Genomic DNA, 17,772 nt, shown 5'->3' with positions numbered 1-17,772 from the left:
GGGTCTTGGTAGGGCTTGGGGGTGGGGTCTTGGTAGGGCTTGGGGGTGGGTTCTTGGTAGGGCTTGGGGGTGGGTTCTTGGTAGGGCTTGGGGGTGGGTTCTTGGTAGGGCTTGGGGGTGGGGTCTTGGTAGGGCTTGGGGATGGGGTCTTGGTAGGGCTTGGGGGTGGGGTCTTGGTAGGGCTTGGGGGTGGGGTCTTGGTAGGGCTTGGGTGGGGTCTTGGTAGGGCTTGGGGGTGGGGTCTTGGTAGGGCTTGGGGGTGGGGTCTTGGTAGGGCTTGGGGGTGGGGTCTTGGTAGGGCTTGGGAGTGGGGTCTTGGTAGGGCTTGGGGGTGGGGTCTTGGTAGGGCTTGGGGGTGGGGTCTTGGTAGGGCTTGGGGGTGGGGTCTTGGTAGGGCTTGGGGGTGGGGTCTTGGTAGGGCTTGGGGGTGGGGTCTTGGTAGGGCTTGGGGGTGGGGTCCCCGTGGCCCGGAACCCTCGGCCTCCACCAGCACTGTTGTGGACCAGCAGACGACATACAGGAGCAGCTCGCCTGCAACATTCCCACTCAAAATGCAGACGTCAAACAACAGCTCTGACCCACGGAGAGTGGATAAGATTGTTAGGTAAGTGAATGTAGGGGGGATATTGTAGTGCAAGATGTTATTATTGTGTAATGATGAGGATCTGTGTGTGTGGGGGGAGGAAGTTAGTAGGTCATCATATGGACAATTCGTTCTTATATAGGCATGGGTTTTCTTGTCTCTGTACAATGCTTTGGTGTGATGTTTAAAAAATTACTTGTCTGTACACCTATATGGGTGGGATTTAGGGTATTATAGTTCGGTATTTTTGCTGTAGGGGGTATAGGTCATTACGTATACAAGATGCTTAGTTAGCAGACTTAAAACGATAATGATTAATGATAAAACCTAATCCATATAACATAACCAAGTCTAACTTAGTAGTACATTTTTATCAGAAAACTAGCCTTGTTGAAATGATTTTTACTCCCATTTTGTTTGGAGTTTGAAAAGAAATGGTGAGGGTTAAACAAAGCTCATTTATTTATTTATATACAAGAAGGTATATAAGATTTTTACTTAACTTTTAGTTTTGACAGATAACACCATATTAAATCAGATACAAGTCATACCACATACACGATGACTCGCAAACAAATGTTAAAACCTATCTAACCTAGGGTTTCCGGGTTCGATCCCCGGTGAAGGCAGAGACAAATGGGCAAAATGTTTTTCATCCTGATGCCCCTGTTACCTAGCAGTAAATAGGTACCTGGGAGTTAGACAATTGCTACGGGCTGCTTCCTGGTGGAGGTGTAACAAAAAAGGAGGCCTGATCGAGGACCGGGCCGCGGGGACGCTAAGCCCCGAAATCATCTCAAGATAACCTAGCTCAACCCAACCTAAACTAACCAAACCAAGAATCAACCTAACCCAAACCAATGGAGTCCAGTACAGCTTAACCTAAGCTAATACATCCTACCATAACAGTATAGTGTATACGGTTTTAACAAACGGGAAAACGAGCATCGTCGAATTATTTCATGTCCAAAAAGTACCATCCATAAAGTTTGATACGTTAGGATGTATTAGCCAAGATTAGGCTGTGTTAGGCTTGGTTGGTTTGAGTTAGCCTGGGTAAGGTTAGGTAAATTTTCCAATCCATTGGTGAAGTCATGTGTACAGGGTGACACATTATTACAGACCGTTTTACTAGTGATAAAAAAGCAATGTAGGACTAACACAACTATTGGAAAACAACAGTTGTGTTATCAGTGTATAGTAGTAATTAATAATTTTGTACAAAGTTTGCATAAAAATGTTAGGTGTTTCAAGTAACTCACTAGGGTCTGGTAGACCTTTCATGACCCGTATAAAGGCCAGGCTGTGTGTGAAGAACTGTTAAAACCATCAACAGGTAATATACAGAAATGTTTATTGAACTAAATGCAGCTGGCCGAAGCAGCCATTGACATGAAACTGTTAGCGGCCAGTTTCATGTTAGTTACGTATTTATGGAAACTCTCCATCAGCGACCACATAACCAGATTTTAAAATGCACTATAATCTTAATTTGAATATATTTTGTTATTACAGTACTGTATCTGGTTTTCTTTACTAAGTACAGTATTTATATCATCCTACCCACAACAGTTGTTTAATTTCCGAGTACCTGTTTACTGCTAGGTGAACAGAAGAATTAGGTGAAAGGAAATGTGCCCAGCCATATCTGTCCTGACTGGGAATTGAACCCAGGATCCCCAATTGGGAGTCAAGGGGGAAGGCAACTGATTTTTACCTGACTTTACCTGAGGGCCACTAACGTATTAGTGGCCTCGACGAGAACAGAAAAGCTTGTCCAAAGTCCCCTCATTTGCCTTGATTATTTTTTTCCAGTTGGATTTTAAAATGTAAGAGTTTGGGCAATTATGTTTGGCAGGTAGGCAGTTCCATGGGTTTATAACCGTATGGGGGTAAAAGGCATCTCTTGTTTTCAGTCCTATGTTGTGGTTTGTTGAGCTTTTATAAGACATTATCTGGATCAACATCCTCCAAATTGTTCAGTATTTTAAAATTTCAATGAGGTCTGCTAAGTCATGTCTGGTTTGAAGTGTTGTTAGTGCTGTGGCCCTCAACTGTTCCTGGTATGAGAGTTGATTACACTGTGATACCCTCAACTATAATAAATTCTGTTTTCAGACAACATACAGCCTCTTTGCTCAAACCCCTGGACATACTAAACATTTAATCCGTACTCTTCATTCTCTTCACATTATAAACACTTGCAAAGCTCTGTTCCTTAATACTAACTCAGATTTTAAACTTCCGAATTGTATGAAATAAGAATGTTTGTGATGTTCTGCATGAACATCACTGCTGAAATATCTCTAAGATTCTCTATGCAGGTCTCTATATAGAGACCAAATGTGTGGAATTTCCTAACCCAATGTCTTCACCTTAGTATCCCACATTGTGCTAATTACTCATCTAGTGCTGTACTATCTACAAATGCACTCCATCAACATAATTTCTCATCACCCTTATTACTACCTTACCTCTCGCTTAACAATTAGCTTAGCTTAGATGTCACGCTATTGTGATTTCTGTGTATAATGAAGTAAGAGCGAAGAGGTAGAACGGCCTATTGACATAGCTCGAGTGCATGGGGGGAGTTGTGTAAAATCCTGGTTTGTCTCTCGGAGAGGCTGCAGGATCCAAGTAAATTCAGAAGAATTTCTGGTTGCAATTCTTATACCATGCCGTAGCTCAGTCGATTAAGGCAGCGTCTGGGATGCTCTTGGACGCAAGTTCGAATCCTCGTCACGGCCCCTTGTAGATTTGTTCTCTTAAGATTAACTGTTTTCCTTGTACAATAATTTAAAATTCACTGCAAATTTTGCATTAGCTTTAAGATTTGCCTAAAATGCTATGCATGTTAGTGGCTTTACAAGAATGTACAGATAATGGCGATTCATTTGTACAAATAACCCATTGTAGTGAATAATATTGTAGTGTCAGGGGGGACCTAACGGCTGAGTGGACAGCGCTCCGGATTTGTATTCCTAAGGTTCTGGGTTTGATCCCCAGTGGAGGTGGAAACAAATGGGCAGAGTTTCTTTCACCCTGATGCCCCTGTTACCTAGCAGTAAATAAGTACCTGAGAGTTAGACAGCTGCTACTGGCTGCTTCCTGGGGGGGTGTAACAAAAAGGAGGCCTGGTCGAGGATTGGGCCACGGGGACGCTAAGCCCCGAAATCGTCTCAAGATAACCTCAAAATACTGTAGTGTAGTGGTCAACACAGTCAGCTCGCAATTGAAACGTTCGGGATTGATTTCTGCCGCAGGACAGGGACGTTTGGCACGTTTGCTTTTGCCCGATGCCTGTGTTCACCTAGCGGTAAATAAGTACCTAGGAGTTGGGCAACTATTGTTGGTTGCATCTTGGGAAAGACTAGTAGTTGGCCTAGAGGGGACCTTGATAAACCTAACTGGCTTTGTCCCAATGGGAAATCATACTTAAGTACGATACAAGTAAAAAACTTTTCAAAATCTTTTCTGTGGAGAGCCTTGTAGGCTCCAGGGAGCCTCTGAGCTCACCCAGAAAATGGTGTTTCATTACATTCAGTGCTGTATTTTTTTTTTCAAATGTTACTTTTGTGAGGGTTTGTGTACAGTAATTATTGAACTTCATTGTTGTTTGTATTTGTAATATGTTCTCTCATCTTCCCTCCTGAATTTCCATAACTAATCACTTCTTGCAAAGAGAATTATAAAACCTGTGTTTATTGAATTCATTTTATTTGCCTTCTCACTCATGCTTTAATGTTACTTATTTGATCAATAACACCTTACTGATACAGTAATAATAATAATACATTAATATTACATTTTTATACATACCAACTGCAATATAATGTAATTTGACCATTGACAGGTACAAACCATCAGCACAAGGGACTCCAGGGGCCCCTGGTGAAGATCCAACTACTGACTACATGAATGTACTAGGCATGATCTTCAGCATGTGTGGTCTAATGATGAGAGTAAGTTTTGGGTTTCTGGCATTATAGGGTCTGTTCTGAAGCCCACGGTATCATCCCTATTGTCTACCACTATCATCCCAATTCATCCTGGCACTAGCTTGCTCAGTTTTTTTTGTTTTCAACTCATATTTTATGAACTACTGTATATTGTATGTAAGTGATGTTGGCATTCATGGGAACATTTTCTGTGGGAGCCATGCTTTTTGTATTGTTTATATTCATGCTTCACTTGTCAGTTTAAGGCACCCATCTTGTGTGCCCTTAGCTGTTCATTCATTCTGATTTAGTTTCTCAACTCTCTGCCTTGTAGCTAGTTTGTATTACCCATTCCCACCAGTAATATTTTTCAAGATTCTGGGTGTTGTCCTAGTCAGGGCTTCTCCTTTTGAGTTGCCATTACATCAGTACTGCTTGGGACTCGGTCCACGTGGCCAGGCCTGTTGCTGGGTATTTTAGTGTGTGTTATGTCTGATTCTGACTCGTGTGCCATGTTGGTGCCTTGCATCATCTTCTGTGTGTACAGTTGGAGTCACACTAATAATACTTCAATACCTGTCACATAGGTCTGATCTTTCTAGTTTTTTAATTGATAGGAGGTTGGAGAACTGTCAACTCAACCCTTGTGACTAACATGGATGTCCATTATTCGGTAATTATTGTGCCGAAGATTGTAATTAAGTCAAAATACATTTTCACTTTACTGAAAAATTTATGGCATGAGCATGAAGTGAGCCAAAAGTGTGACAAAGCAACAGCAGTCGGCTGAATGCTGGGCATGGGGGAAGAGGGAGGGAGGGTGTGAGACTATCCCTTCCTCATTTCCTCTCTCAAGCTTGGTGAAAAAGTTCTCTCCTTTTGAATGTTTGGTTTCAATAAAGTTGTGTGTGTGTACATCTATAATTTTAATACCAAATTATCCGTGATCAGTATCATATGCCATAATCAAGACGCATCATAAAAGAATTTTTTGCGAATAATTTATTAATAATAATAATTCATTGTGTTGGAGGACTGGCAGCCAGGTTATACATACAGTACATGTTAGGTTTGTATCCAGGTTCCCCCCCCCTATCCCTAGGGTCTAATTACTGACCCTCCCCAGTATGCAACCCCACAATAAGCTGACTGACTTTTGGGTACCTATTTCCTGCTAGGTGAACAGGTACATTAGGTGATAGGATACACACCCGCCATTTCTATCTTGCCTGGGATTTGAACCCAGAATTCTAGATTGCGAGTCAAGAACGAACTCGACTATACTACCGGTACCCTCAATTTACTGGGATTTATGTCAAGAATGGTTGAGTTTGTGTAAATCCTGGTCATTATGTTATGTTGGGACCACCAATAATTGTCATATACTGTAATTATGATTTTTAAATGGAATTGTTTGCCAATGATTGCTCTATCATATGCCATTGTCAAAATGATAAGTACATACTGTAATAGATCATGTTGGACCACAAATTTTAGATCCATTTGGCATAGGGTCTCCATTTTTGTGCAACTCTGGAGCTCTTCTCAGTGTTACCTTGAGGTGCTTCCGGGGCTTAGCGTCCCCGCGGCCCGGTCGTCGACCAGGCCTCCTGGTTGCCGGACTGATCAACCAGGCTGTTGGATGCGGCTGCTCGCAGCCTGACGTATGAGTCACAGCCTGGTTGATCAGGTGTAATTATGTTTAGAGCAGGGTTCTTCCCAGCTGCTTTCACCATTTGTGTTGTCTTCAAAGATTGCCTTGATAGCATTGCTCTAGTTGTTTGAGCTGCTGCTGTGGGATGTGGTTGCATATTTACACTATATGCGGCCTGTCGTGCTTTCCAGCGTGCAGTTCTAGATCATCAGGAATCTTCTTAGTTGTATTCCTTGCGGTTTGCCTCTCTTTTTACACCCTTGCTACTTTCTGGAGGGAAAGGGAAGGGAAGGGAATTATTAGGAGAAATCACTAAATCATTATAACTATATATAGCATTTGGAAGGGATCAATATAAGGATTTTTGATGGGACATGGGGACGAAATTGTGCCCAACCACTTGGACAGTCGGGGATTGAAAACCGGCTTGCAAAAAAATGGGCCTTCGCTCTACTGTCTAGCCCAAGTGGTTGGGCGGGAAGGGAAGGTAGATCAATCTTTGATAGCTGGCAGTGCAGTATTTTAGCCTCAGTCTGCTTCAGTTGAGTTCTTCGGATCCAGCTTTGGGCCATGTGTAGATCCATATCTCCTGGTTCCTGGCTGGGGTAGGGGTTCTAGTGCATCGTTCGCTCTGGACAGTGCTCCTGTTCACCCTTCGTTTTTGAAGTGTTGACCTTTTAGGCAAGTTGATTGAAACCTCAGGTAACCTCAGGGCTGTCATCTGGTGGAAGATGGGTAAATCAAGGGCCTACCAGAAAAAGATGTTTAATTATACAGTATTCAATGCTTAATTTTCACATATATAGTACAGTACATGTTTTAAGTAAATAATATCAGACTTTATCTTGGATCATTTTCTTATTTAGGGTTTTAATCTTATAATACTTATATTGAGGAATGTGATTTCTACTCACTTTATGAATTTTAATCCTCCAAATACTGTATTATTAAAACTATGGTTATAGAAATTTTAGACATTGTTGTTATAAATGATACTCTATAGTGAACTCATTATTTCTTACTTGCAGTTGAAGTGGTGTGCTTGGGTTGCGCTATACTGCTCCTGCATCAGCTTTGCCAACTCGAGAGTCAATGACGATACGAAACAAATGCTCAGCAGCTTCATGTAAGGTTTATCTTGTTTTCTTCTGAAATTTGTATATTACTAAACCCATAAAGGTACAACCTGTCCTCATAGCATGTCACATTTTAACATATACTTTACTTTACACAAGGCCAAAACCTGGTGTACTAAGGCAAATAAACATTGCGACGGGGTAAATACCCTAACTGTGCAACCTGTCCTCTTACAAATTACGTCTAAATTTGGTCGTTTGCCCATATGGCCGAAAATGGACGTAACTTAAAAATAAAAAAATTAAAATAAATTTTGGATTTTATTTCAAAACAGTAAGTTAAGGGTCCTCTCGTAGGTTAGGAGGGCAGGAAATTGTCCTCAAGTTTCAAAAGCTATGAAAAACGTTAAATGAAAGTTTCCTCTCCTAACCTTTTCAAGTAAGCCAGAGGACTTAGAGAAAACGCGACAGTATGTCACTTTCGTGAGCCAATTTCATTTCAAATTACGTTCATTTTTGGATATAGCATGCATTCCAACGAAAAGCGACGTTATTTTCAAGAGGACAGGTTGAACCATGATGTGTCTGACCATCATCATATGGTGGGTCAGGTCACCTAAAGTCCCAGCTAGCCTGCCATCCCCGCTCGTTGAGCCAAATGGAACCCCCAAATATTCTATAAGGAAGAGAACAGGACTGGGAGGTGAGCGATTGACTACATGCCTGAAAAGGGCATTTCATTACCTGGATCTGGATTTGTACCTGGATAAGGGGGTTCTGGGATTTCTTTTCTCCAAGCCTGGCCTGGGCCAGGCATGACGTGCAAGATCTTGGTCCAGTAGACTGTTGGTTGGAGTGGCCTGCAGGGCCATATTCTCACTTACAATCTAGTTAGTCCAGCACTTCTTGCAGGAAACTCTAATTTTTTCTTGAAGAAATACTTTTGTTCCAGCCATACTTATTTTATTTGCTGTGAGGATATTAAGGAGCCGTGGTCCTTTGATATTCATACAGTGTTCTATGATTGTTCCTGTGGCACCTTTATTCTTCACTTGCGCTATTCTGCATTTCCTACCATATTGTTCGCTCCACTACCTTACCTTACCTTGAGGTTACCTTGAGGTGCTTCCGGGGCTTAGCGTCCCCGCGGCCCGGTCGTCGACCAGGCCTCTTGGTTGCTGAACTAATCAACCAGGCTGTTGGACGCGGCTGCTCGCAGCCTGACGTATGAGTCACAGCCTGGTGATCAGGTATCCTTTGGAGGTGCTTATCCAGTTCTCTCTTAAACACTGTGAGGGGTCGGCCAGTTATGCCCCTTATGTGTAGCGGAAGCGTGTTGAACAGTCTCGGGCCTCTGATGTTGATAGAGTTCTCTCTCGGAGTACTTGTTGCACCTCCGCTTTTCAACGGGGGTATTCTGCACATCCTTCCATGTCTTCTGGTCTCATGTGATGTTATTTCTGTGTGCAGGTTTGGGACCAGCCCCTCTAATATTTTCCACGTGTAAATTATTATGTATCTTTCCCGCCTGCGCTCAAGGGAGTACAGATTTAGGCTCTTTAGTCGGTCCCAATAGTTTAGATGTTTTACTGAGTGGATTCTAGCAGTAAAGGATCTCTGCACACTCTCCAGGTCAGCAATTTCTCCAGCTTTGAAAAGGGCTGTCATTGTGCAGCAGTACTCCACTCTAGAGAGCACAAGCGTTTTGAAAAGTATCATCATCGGTATAGCATCTGTTATAATATTGTGCAAATTTTGGACCTGGATATTCATACAGTGTTCTATGACTGTTTCTGTGGCACATTTTTTCTTCACTTGCGCTATTCTGCATTTCCTACCATATTGTTCGCTCCACTATGTTATAATACTGTGCAAATTTTGGACCTGGAGTTCAGTCCATGTATACAGTACATGATACCTCTCTTGTCTCCTTTCCAGAGTACATTTTGGGAGCTCCAAATGGTCCCAATAATTTATGTACTTTATTGTGTTTGTGTGCCGAGTATGTCCTCTGTATTCCTTGTGTTTCAACAATCTCTCTTGCTCTGATTTGTTATTTTTGGGAGAGACCTGTCAGTAGTTTTCTGAGCATACTTGTCAGTCACTATAGCATTGACTTCATGATTTTCCTAAGGGTGACAACACTTGCATAATTGTCTTTTGTTATTGAATGTAATTTAAATTACATTAATCCAACCCATTGTTACTGGCTAATAGTTCTGATTTTCAAAGTAAATTATCATAATTAAACAAATATACTTTTATTTGCTTGTCACAAATAATTTACTAATTATATTAACATTTCAGGTTGTCCATTTCTGCAGTTGTGATGTCCTACCTTCAAAACCCACAGCCAATGACACCTCCATGGTCCAATATATAAACAGTTCTATATTATCGATTGTTTTTGGTTGAATGGAAATGTATAATTGCCTCACCATACTTGTATTAAAATTGTACTGCTGAATGACAGTGACAATTTTAGTTTTAATAAACTAGCTAATGGTGCCAGGTTTGTATTATGTGCAATATGGAACAGTGCCAACATTTGATGATGTGTATGAGTTACAAAATGGCTTGGTTTGTTAATCTTTTAATTTGTGTGGCCTGCACTATATAATTCTTGTGTTATACTTCCCATCCAAAAGTTTCTTGTAAGCAGCTTGTCTTTTTTTTTCTTTAACAAATGGACAAATTTGTATTGTCCCATAACATTATCATGTCATTCATGCCAGTGTAAAAGGCAATAGCATGAAGGTCAAAGCTTGAAATATCCTGGAATATGAAGTACCATACGAGTTGATCCTAGAGTGACAACCACATTAGTACAGTAGATAGCCTCCATATTAGACATAAAAGGAAGACTTGATCACCACGTTAGAAATAGAAGAGTGAAAGGGAATTGGGAATGGAATGGTAGGCAGTCAGTATGGGGGAAGGGAGACTTTTGGAGTACAGTACAGTACTGTCCATTCAGTAGAGCCAGGCTGTCACCTGATCGGATGACAGGCAAAGTTATCAGTCACTAGCACTGATTTTATAGTTTTCTTCGAGGTGACATCAACTGCATAATATCTTTTTGATCATGAAATTACATTAACTCCAACCAGTTACTGCTGGCTAATAATTCTTAGACATAAAGGAAAGAGGACAAATCAGAAGAGCATGTTAAGATAGGGCTACCTGAATAGGTTTCAGTTGTGGTTACTCCATCAGAGTAACCACAGTCCAGAGTTCATGGGGATAAAGACAGATTCTACAGTAAATTGTTAATTCCTCTTTTAGGACTGCCTCCTCTTCCATTTTGCTTAGTTATGCAAAGTTGTTGTTTTATGGTTACAAAGGAAACATATCATTCCTTAATTTCTTATTTTGACTGTATCAGAATTTAGAATTTCTAAAATATAGTTACAGGTTGTAAGTACAGTATGTATAACAGTTTATACAGTACTATACTTAGTGTATAAAATATATATTAATGCAGGCCATATGTATTATTGTTAAATATGTACTTTTGTATTTCATAGTAAACCTTTTACCATAATATATAATTATCTTCTCCTTTCAATAGTGCATTTGTCATGTTGAATTATATGGTACAGTATATCAGGATTTTATCGGTACTACCTTGTTGACTGCGTGTTCCTCCCGTTACTATACTGTATACAGTATCTCTCCTTCCCATTACAGTATTACGCTGAGATGTATCAGTAAGGTGGTTGGGCTCACTGGCTCGAGCAAAGAATATTCACTATACAATACTATATTGAATATAAATTCAGTGGATTTTGTACTACATGGGAACCTGGTCCAAGATAGGGATTTTAATCTAGCTAGTGACCTGTACAATGAATTTGGCATCTAGATAATGCAGAATTCCTCCAAGACTGATAATTTTAAATTAATATTACTAAAAAATTCAAACAGTGCTTTTTCCATGGGATTTCTGCATCAAATTATGCACAAATGTATGTCCTATCATGTGCACAAATAAAGGGTGAATGCTGTGGATCTTGTTGTCCATTAAAATCTGTACAATAAAGCTTTCAGTCACATGCCATCCCTAAGGTGTGGCGTTGTTTACAATTTCCCATTTAGAATCCTTTCATTAGAAAGTACTTACACCACAGTATTGTATGTCGAACATAAAAAATATTAAATGTATAAAGATATTGCACACAATGTGATAAATCAATGATATAATCTTTAGAGCAGGACAGCACGATCGAACCAATGTTGTGGATAACCACAGATGTGCACCTTAACCCATGGACTAGGATGTGCAAAAAGTTACACGACCTGGGGCCGGATTCAGGAAGGTACTTACGAAGGTTTTTCCTCTTAGCTAAGAGCGTTTTCCGTCTTAGCGCCTTCGTGGCAGCTACGTCCGTATTCAATTAACTACCCTAAGTGGAAAAACCTTCGTAAGTTCATTCCTGGATTTAAGTGTGGTTTCGACCACTCGTAGCTTTACGTAAACTGGATATAAGTAATTTTTTCTCTACTACATAACACTGGGATCGATTTATGATATTGGAACATGACCAAAATATTATAGCTGGTGAATCTAGTGAAGAGGAATCCTTCGTGTTAGTTATATATGCATTCTCTGCTTGAAACTTGAAGTAAATATGTGTTTGATGATAGTAAATTAGTTTTATAATAGCAAGATATTATACCAGTAGTTATTAAGTAAATAAACACTGGTGAACATGAAATATGAGAGAAGGTGATGAGCCCTGCCTGATGGGATCATTTACTATCACCAAATGCGCCTGTTCACCTAGTAGTAAGGGTGTACCTTAGCTATACATACCCATTTCTAATTTATTTAGTTTGGTTTTATTTTGAAATTAAATCTGGGTGAGACATAAAATAAAAATATGCTGCACAAATGATGTTAGGTAAGGAAAAGGGTAAAAATGTCAAACTTTATTCATTGAATACTTAAAGCTATAATTATGACTATATAGATTATTAAAAAAAGAGAGAGGGAAGTAGGGGTCCAAGACCTCTTCCTGTTATACAATTTGGGTGTGGAACAAGTAATTATCAAAAGAAGGCACCATGCCGGGAAGGCTATGTAGCAGTAAGGCAGTGAGGTGAGGCAGCTACTTATTTGAGAAATGCTTATTTTACTTACCTTATAAGCTGAGGCAACTTATTTTATTTGAGGAATACTCAGCTGATTCCTCTACATTTAGCATGGAACAAATTTGTGTCCAAGACCTCTTCCTGTTACTCAATTTGGCTGTGTGTAACCAAACTAGAAGTGCTCTACAAATCAAGGGACCCAGAATGTGGAATGACCTCCCGAATCATGTCAAAGGCTGTACCTCTCTCAACCAGTTTAAGAGTTAAACCAAGTACTGCCAAATTAACTCCATGTAACCTAACTTACCTCCTAAATGTCAACCTGTCTTTTGCTATTTTTTAAACAACGCTGTTCACCAACATGTGCAATTGCTGATTTATGCTATGTTAACCCCCTTTTTGTATTTTTTATTCCTTCTTTCAACACAATTTATACCTAATCCCGATTACTATTAAGTTTTAGTCTGTTTTTTTTTTTCCCCCCACACCTTGCCCGAAATGCTATGAGTATTAGTGGCTTTAGGTATTGTATGTACTAGCTCTGCCTATAAATCCATCATTATGTTTGTAAATCAACTGTATGTACTTTTCCTGAATAAAATGAATTTATTATTTATTTTTTAATCAGTAAGTATTAAAAGAAGGCACCAAGCTGGGAAGGCTATGTAGCACCATTGTGTGTAACAATAAACCAAATTTTTTTTAACAAATAATGCACCTGTATGGGAAAACAAATCCTGTCAGCTGTAAAAATATTGATGCAGTTATTTAAATGAAAAATATAATGAAAGAAATATTACTGGTTTATTTTTATCCTATCTTTTTGTACTGTACAGTATATCCAAGGAAGTGAAAAATTGAGACATAATGCACAATTTAATGAATGATTAGCAGTTCAAAAGAAATATGACTTGTATTACATATCAACATGAGATCTTAATGATCCATGGTCAACATGATTTAATAAGGATAATACAGTACTGTATTTGTAATACAAACTATAATTTAAAATCTTTATTACTGATTTTTTTTTATTAAGAAGATTAGGTATACACAGCAATGTGCTGCTACCCTAGTCTATATGGAATATTACACAGTGTAGATAAAAAACTAGCTATAAATTTATCTAATACTCCCATCTCACAGGATGGTTAGACATACTGTACATGGAATCAATTTAGAAAATACCAGCCTCAATACAAAAAACAAATCAACTCTGACTAAACAACTCTAAGCAATTTTCACAAGAGGTAAGCACTGAATCATGGAAACATTATGCAAGCGATGAGTCACAATAACGTGGCTGAAGTATGTTGACCAGACCACACACTAGAAATTGAAGGGACGACAGTCCCTTCAATTTCTAGTGTGTGGTCTGGTCAACATGGAAACATTATATTATAATTACTCTTACCAGTTTCTACAAAACTCCTCTCAAACAATGTATTTTTAAACATGTTTAGGTATACACAGCAATGTGCTGCTTCCCTATTCTGTATAAAGGACCACACAGTGTAGATAAAAAACCAGCTACAAGCTCACCCAACATCCTCACCTCACAGGATGGCCAGTCATACATGGAATTAGGAGAGAACAAAATACTTAATGCTGATCCATTAGCCTCCACTGGCAAAATCTGGGTGCAGCACAAGAATATCTTCCAATATTCCAGAGTGTATGAAGTAATTACAGAGCTCAAAATACCTCATACCATTTGGTATGAAGTCACTGATAACAGGACAATCACAGATATAGTGTTGGAGAGTATGTTCTCTCAAGTAGGACTGAAAACAGATGTTTTTTTTCCACCAAGAGGACTATAATCCCATGGAACCGCCTACCCGCTGAAGCCGTAAATGCCAAATTCCAGCTAAAAAATATCAAGACAATTGGCGGGCCCTTTAACAAGCCGCCGGCTTTCTGTCCTCTTCGAGGTCACTAGATAGTTAGTGGCCCTTGGGTAAATTCAGTAAATACTGTATATACAATAATTGTCAGCGCATCTTCCGAGCAACAAGGACAGCTACACAGTATCTCTAAGAATTACGTAGGTAAACAACAAATGTAACATATTTGTTTACTACAATGTCGGTGCTGGCTGTAGAAGTTGAAAAAACATTGTTTTACTTCGAAATATACTAATTTTATAAGAAAATTCGATGTAAATAGGAGGCAGTAGAGCTCCGATAAGCCAGCGCTAAATCTTTAATATGAAGAATGTTGCTGCTCTCTGATTGGCCAAACGAAACACAGTAGTGACCTCTATCGGCACGCAGGTGAACCAACAATTTTCTTCCTAAGTATACCTTATTGAATCGCACCTAAGCATCTTCTTAGGGCGCACTTAGGAACCTTCGAAGCAAACCCACTTACGAAGAAATACACAGAGCTTCCTGAATCTAGGTCCAGGCCTCCTGGTTGCTGGACTGATCAACCAGGCTGTTGGACGCGGCTGCTCGCAGCCTGACGTCCTACCGATACAACTATTATAATTTTGTTCAAAGAATCGTTATCATCTCGCGTTGTATGTTGCATACTTAAAGGTACTGGCAAGATAAGCTCTCACGTTATTTATTGGATTTATTTATTGGATATTTATTGGATTTATTTACACAAACTCTTCAAAACACCAATTACAGTATATATATTGAAAACGATAACCAATACATAGATCACATCTTATTGGTCCAATTTGCTGTGAAAATCACAAATATGCGGTTGTATTCTAATGTACTTTTTATATTAATTAGCAACTGTGGCAGTCATCTTGATATTATATAAACAGTGAAGGAGGCGATCAACTGAACCAATCAGCTTATTTTCTCCTATCAGCAAACTGTCCTTTTGTTGACACTTGGTTAATCATACTGCGTCGTGTGGTCATATCCGCTAATGTGCACATCAAGCCTAGGAAATATGATTTTGGTCCGTGCAAATTTTGGCAACGGGCGTCGGATACTAATACTAATAATATACTAATACTAATAATATACTAATACTAATAATATAATACTACTACTACTACTAATAATAATAATAATAATAATAATATTACGAATACTAATACTAATAATAATACCAGATAATACCTGGTTATTTTTTATTTGATTTTTTGATCTTCAAGGTCAGACGGACCGCACAGCCTAGGATGTAGGTGCTCTAAAAGACGATCCCACGAAAGTTTTTTTGTTAGGACCCATATCCCAGGCAAGACCTACCTTCCTGGGAGAGGGCGTCGTCCCAGACAGTTCTAAGAGGGGGGAAGGGACGTCCCAGGCTGACCGCCCTGCAAAGATCTCTTGTACACCCTGAGGGGGAGTATCTCCTGTACACCCTGAGGGGGAGTATCTCCTGTACACCCCGAGGGGGAGTATCTCCTCTACACCCTGAGGGGGGAGTATCTCCTGTACACTCTGAGGGGGGAGTATCTCCTGTACACCCTGAGAGTGAGGATCACCTGTACACCCTGGGAGGCAGAAGAGATAATCCCTAAGGTACTTCTCACCTGCTGTTAGTACGAGGCGGTGATACTGGCGTGGGAATCCTTCCCTAATAGGTTAAGAACATGCATGTATTAGCGTCAATAAAGTCCTCGTCCTTTTTCCTCCACGCCTCTGTGCACCTTTTCCTCCTCCCGACGACTGCCTGAGTTACTGTTGTCACAACAAACTCACTTGTGGGTTGAGTGGTGGTGTTTTACATCACGTATTCTATGAAACGCGAATCACATTTAGCAACTAAATGATATCCGAACTTATACAATGGGGGATTGAATCAGGAGTCATGGGCTAAACACGCTCTTACACTGGCACTGTTTACATCAGCATATCGTACTTTATAAGTGCTGTGATGGAATTAATTAAATATTTAATTTCAAAAGGTACAGATCAGATTACAGTGGTTACTTAATAGGTACAGTATTTGTATATTTTATAAAGCAAATAAATTATCCACAGTGTTTCGGGTATAAATTAAGATGAGTATTCAGTTTTACATAAACTGTGTAGTACTTAACACAGAAAGATGTTAAGCTAAATTCCCTAAAACGGTTGATAAAGGTCAAATTAACATTATATCACTAGCCATGGCTACTCTAAGACAGTTAACACAAGTACCAACTTGCCGTGTTCAGACCTGGGTCCACCCAACAGGTGGCGACATCTTCAACAGGTGGCAGAACTATCATACCTTCTCTCGACTGACTATTTTCTATGTCGGTTTATTATGCCTTTTGATTACTATGCTATAAATGGTAGCAGACAGGTTACAAAGGCTTATTTCCATGTGTTTATGGGCTCAAACGTTTAGCTAAGCAAATTAAATCATGTTCGTTATGATAATAATTATAATTATGATTGTGTAACGTACGTTTATGTTACGTTGTTGGGTAAATTAGATACAGTGTATAGTGAGTTTTTATATTTATTTAGTTGTCTTAGTTACGGCAGTCGGTTGTTGGCAGTGTCGTAGACGTTGAAACGAAACTTGGAGCAGAGCAGAGAGCTGAGTGAGTTGCGGAGCTCGATGCGGAACTGTGAGTGTCTGAACTCAATGAAGCCGAGAGCATGACAGTTGGATGCGGTAGTTTTTTTTTTTTTTTGAGATATATACAAGAGTTGTTACATTCTTGTACAGCCACTAGTACGCGTAGCGTTTCGGGCAAGTCCTTAATCCTATAGTCCCTGGAATACGATCCCCTGCCGCGAAGAATCGTTTTTTCATCCAAGTACACATTTTACTGTTGCGTTAAACAGAGGCTACAGTTAAGGAATTGCGCCCAGTAAATCCTCCCCGGCCAGGATACGAACCCATGACATAGCGCTCGCGGAACGCCAAGCGAGTGTCTTACCACTACACCACGGAGACTGCTCTAACTCAGTAGTAGTCTGCTGTCTTCTCTATGTCGAAGTTGGGGCGTCTTAGGGTCAATTAGACCTGCATACACCGAGTGCTACATTCTTGAGGTTGAAGAGGTGTAGTAACTCCAAAGGGTCTGTACTGAAGTTAACTGAATCACTGTGGAAATTATATTGATGGTTATTCGATTGATAAAGATTAAGCCACCCAAGAGATGGCACGGACATAAATAGCCCGTAACCCTAAAGTTATTCGCTTCTTGATTGCTTATATGATTAGAATACACCTCATCTCATTATCCTCCAATAAGTTGGAAGGAATGTTAACTGTAATTAGGGAAAAGATTTGAGTTCATCATTAGTGCTAATGAAAGTTGCCATTAAGCTAATGAGAAATTGGAGCGAGTATATTATTTACTCGCTACAATTATGATAAGATACCACATGAAAAACTGGTAAAGAAATTGCAGGCACATTGAATAAATAGAAGAATACTAGAAAAGGATAAAACAAAGAAAACAAAGAGTGGTGCTAAATGGGAATGAATCTGATTGGAGAAATATGGTAAGTG

General features: G+C 39.7%; 1 protein-coding gene and 1 long non-coding RNA gene across 4 annotated transcripts; one reads left to right on the top strand and one right to left on the bottom strand.

The window, feature by feature from the left end:
• The first annotated feature begins 460 nt into the window (after nt 1-460).
• LOC123766539 (protein Asterix-like) lies at nt 461-9,760 on the top strand. Its single transcript, XM_045755768.2, has 4 exons — nt 461-604; nt 4,437-4,545; nt 7,204-7,301; nt 9,559-9,760. Exons 1-4 carry the CDS (start codon nt 552-554, stop codon nt 9,632-9,634), a joined length of 336 nt encoding a protein of 111 aa, XP_045611724.1. The 5' UTR covers nt 461-551; the 3' UTR covers nt 9,635-9,760.
• On the bottom strand, nt 1,022-16,032 carry LOC123766540 (uncharacterized). Of its 3 annotated transcripts, none has more exons than XR_011221981.1 (3): nt 15,851-16,032; nt 7,198-7,323; nt 1,022-6,896 (listed from the first exon to the last, which is right to left on the bottom strand). It is a non-coding gene; the product is annotated as an uncharacterized lncRNA (long non-coding RNA). The 3 variants fall into 3 exon arrangements; XR_006773828.2 differs by lacking the exon at nt 15,851-16,032 and adding an exon at nt 11,579-12,287; XR_011221982.1 differs by lacking the exon at nt 15,851-16,032 and adding an exon at nt 11,512-11,530.
• Nucleotides 16,033-17,772: the final 1,740 nt, after the last annotated feature.

Source organism: Procambarus clarkii, chromosome 43, assembly GCF_040958095.1.
Source record: "Procambarus clarkii isolate CNS0578487 chromosome 43, FALCON_Pclarkii_2.0, whole genome shotgun sequence".
Lineage (NCBI taxonomy): Eukaryota > Metazoa > Arthropoda > Malacostraca > Decapoda > Cambaridae > Procambarus > Procambarus clarkii.
This window is presented reverse-complemented; position numbering and strand designations above follow the sequence as displayed.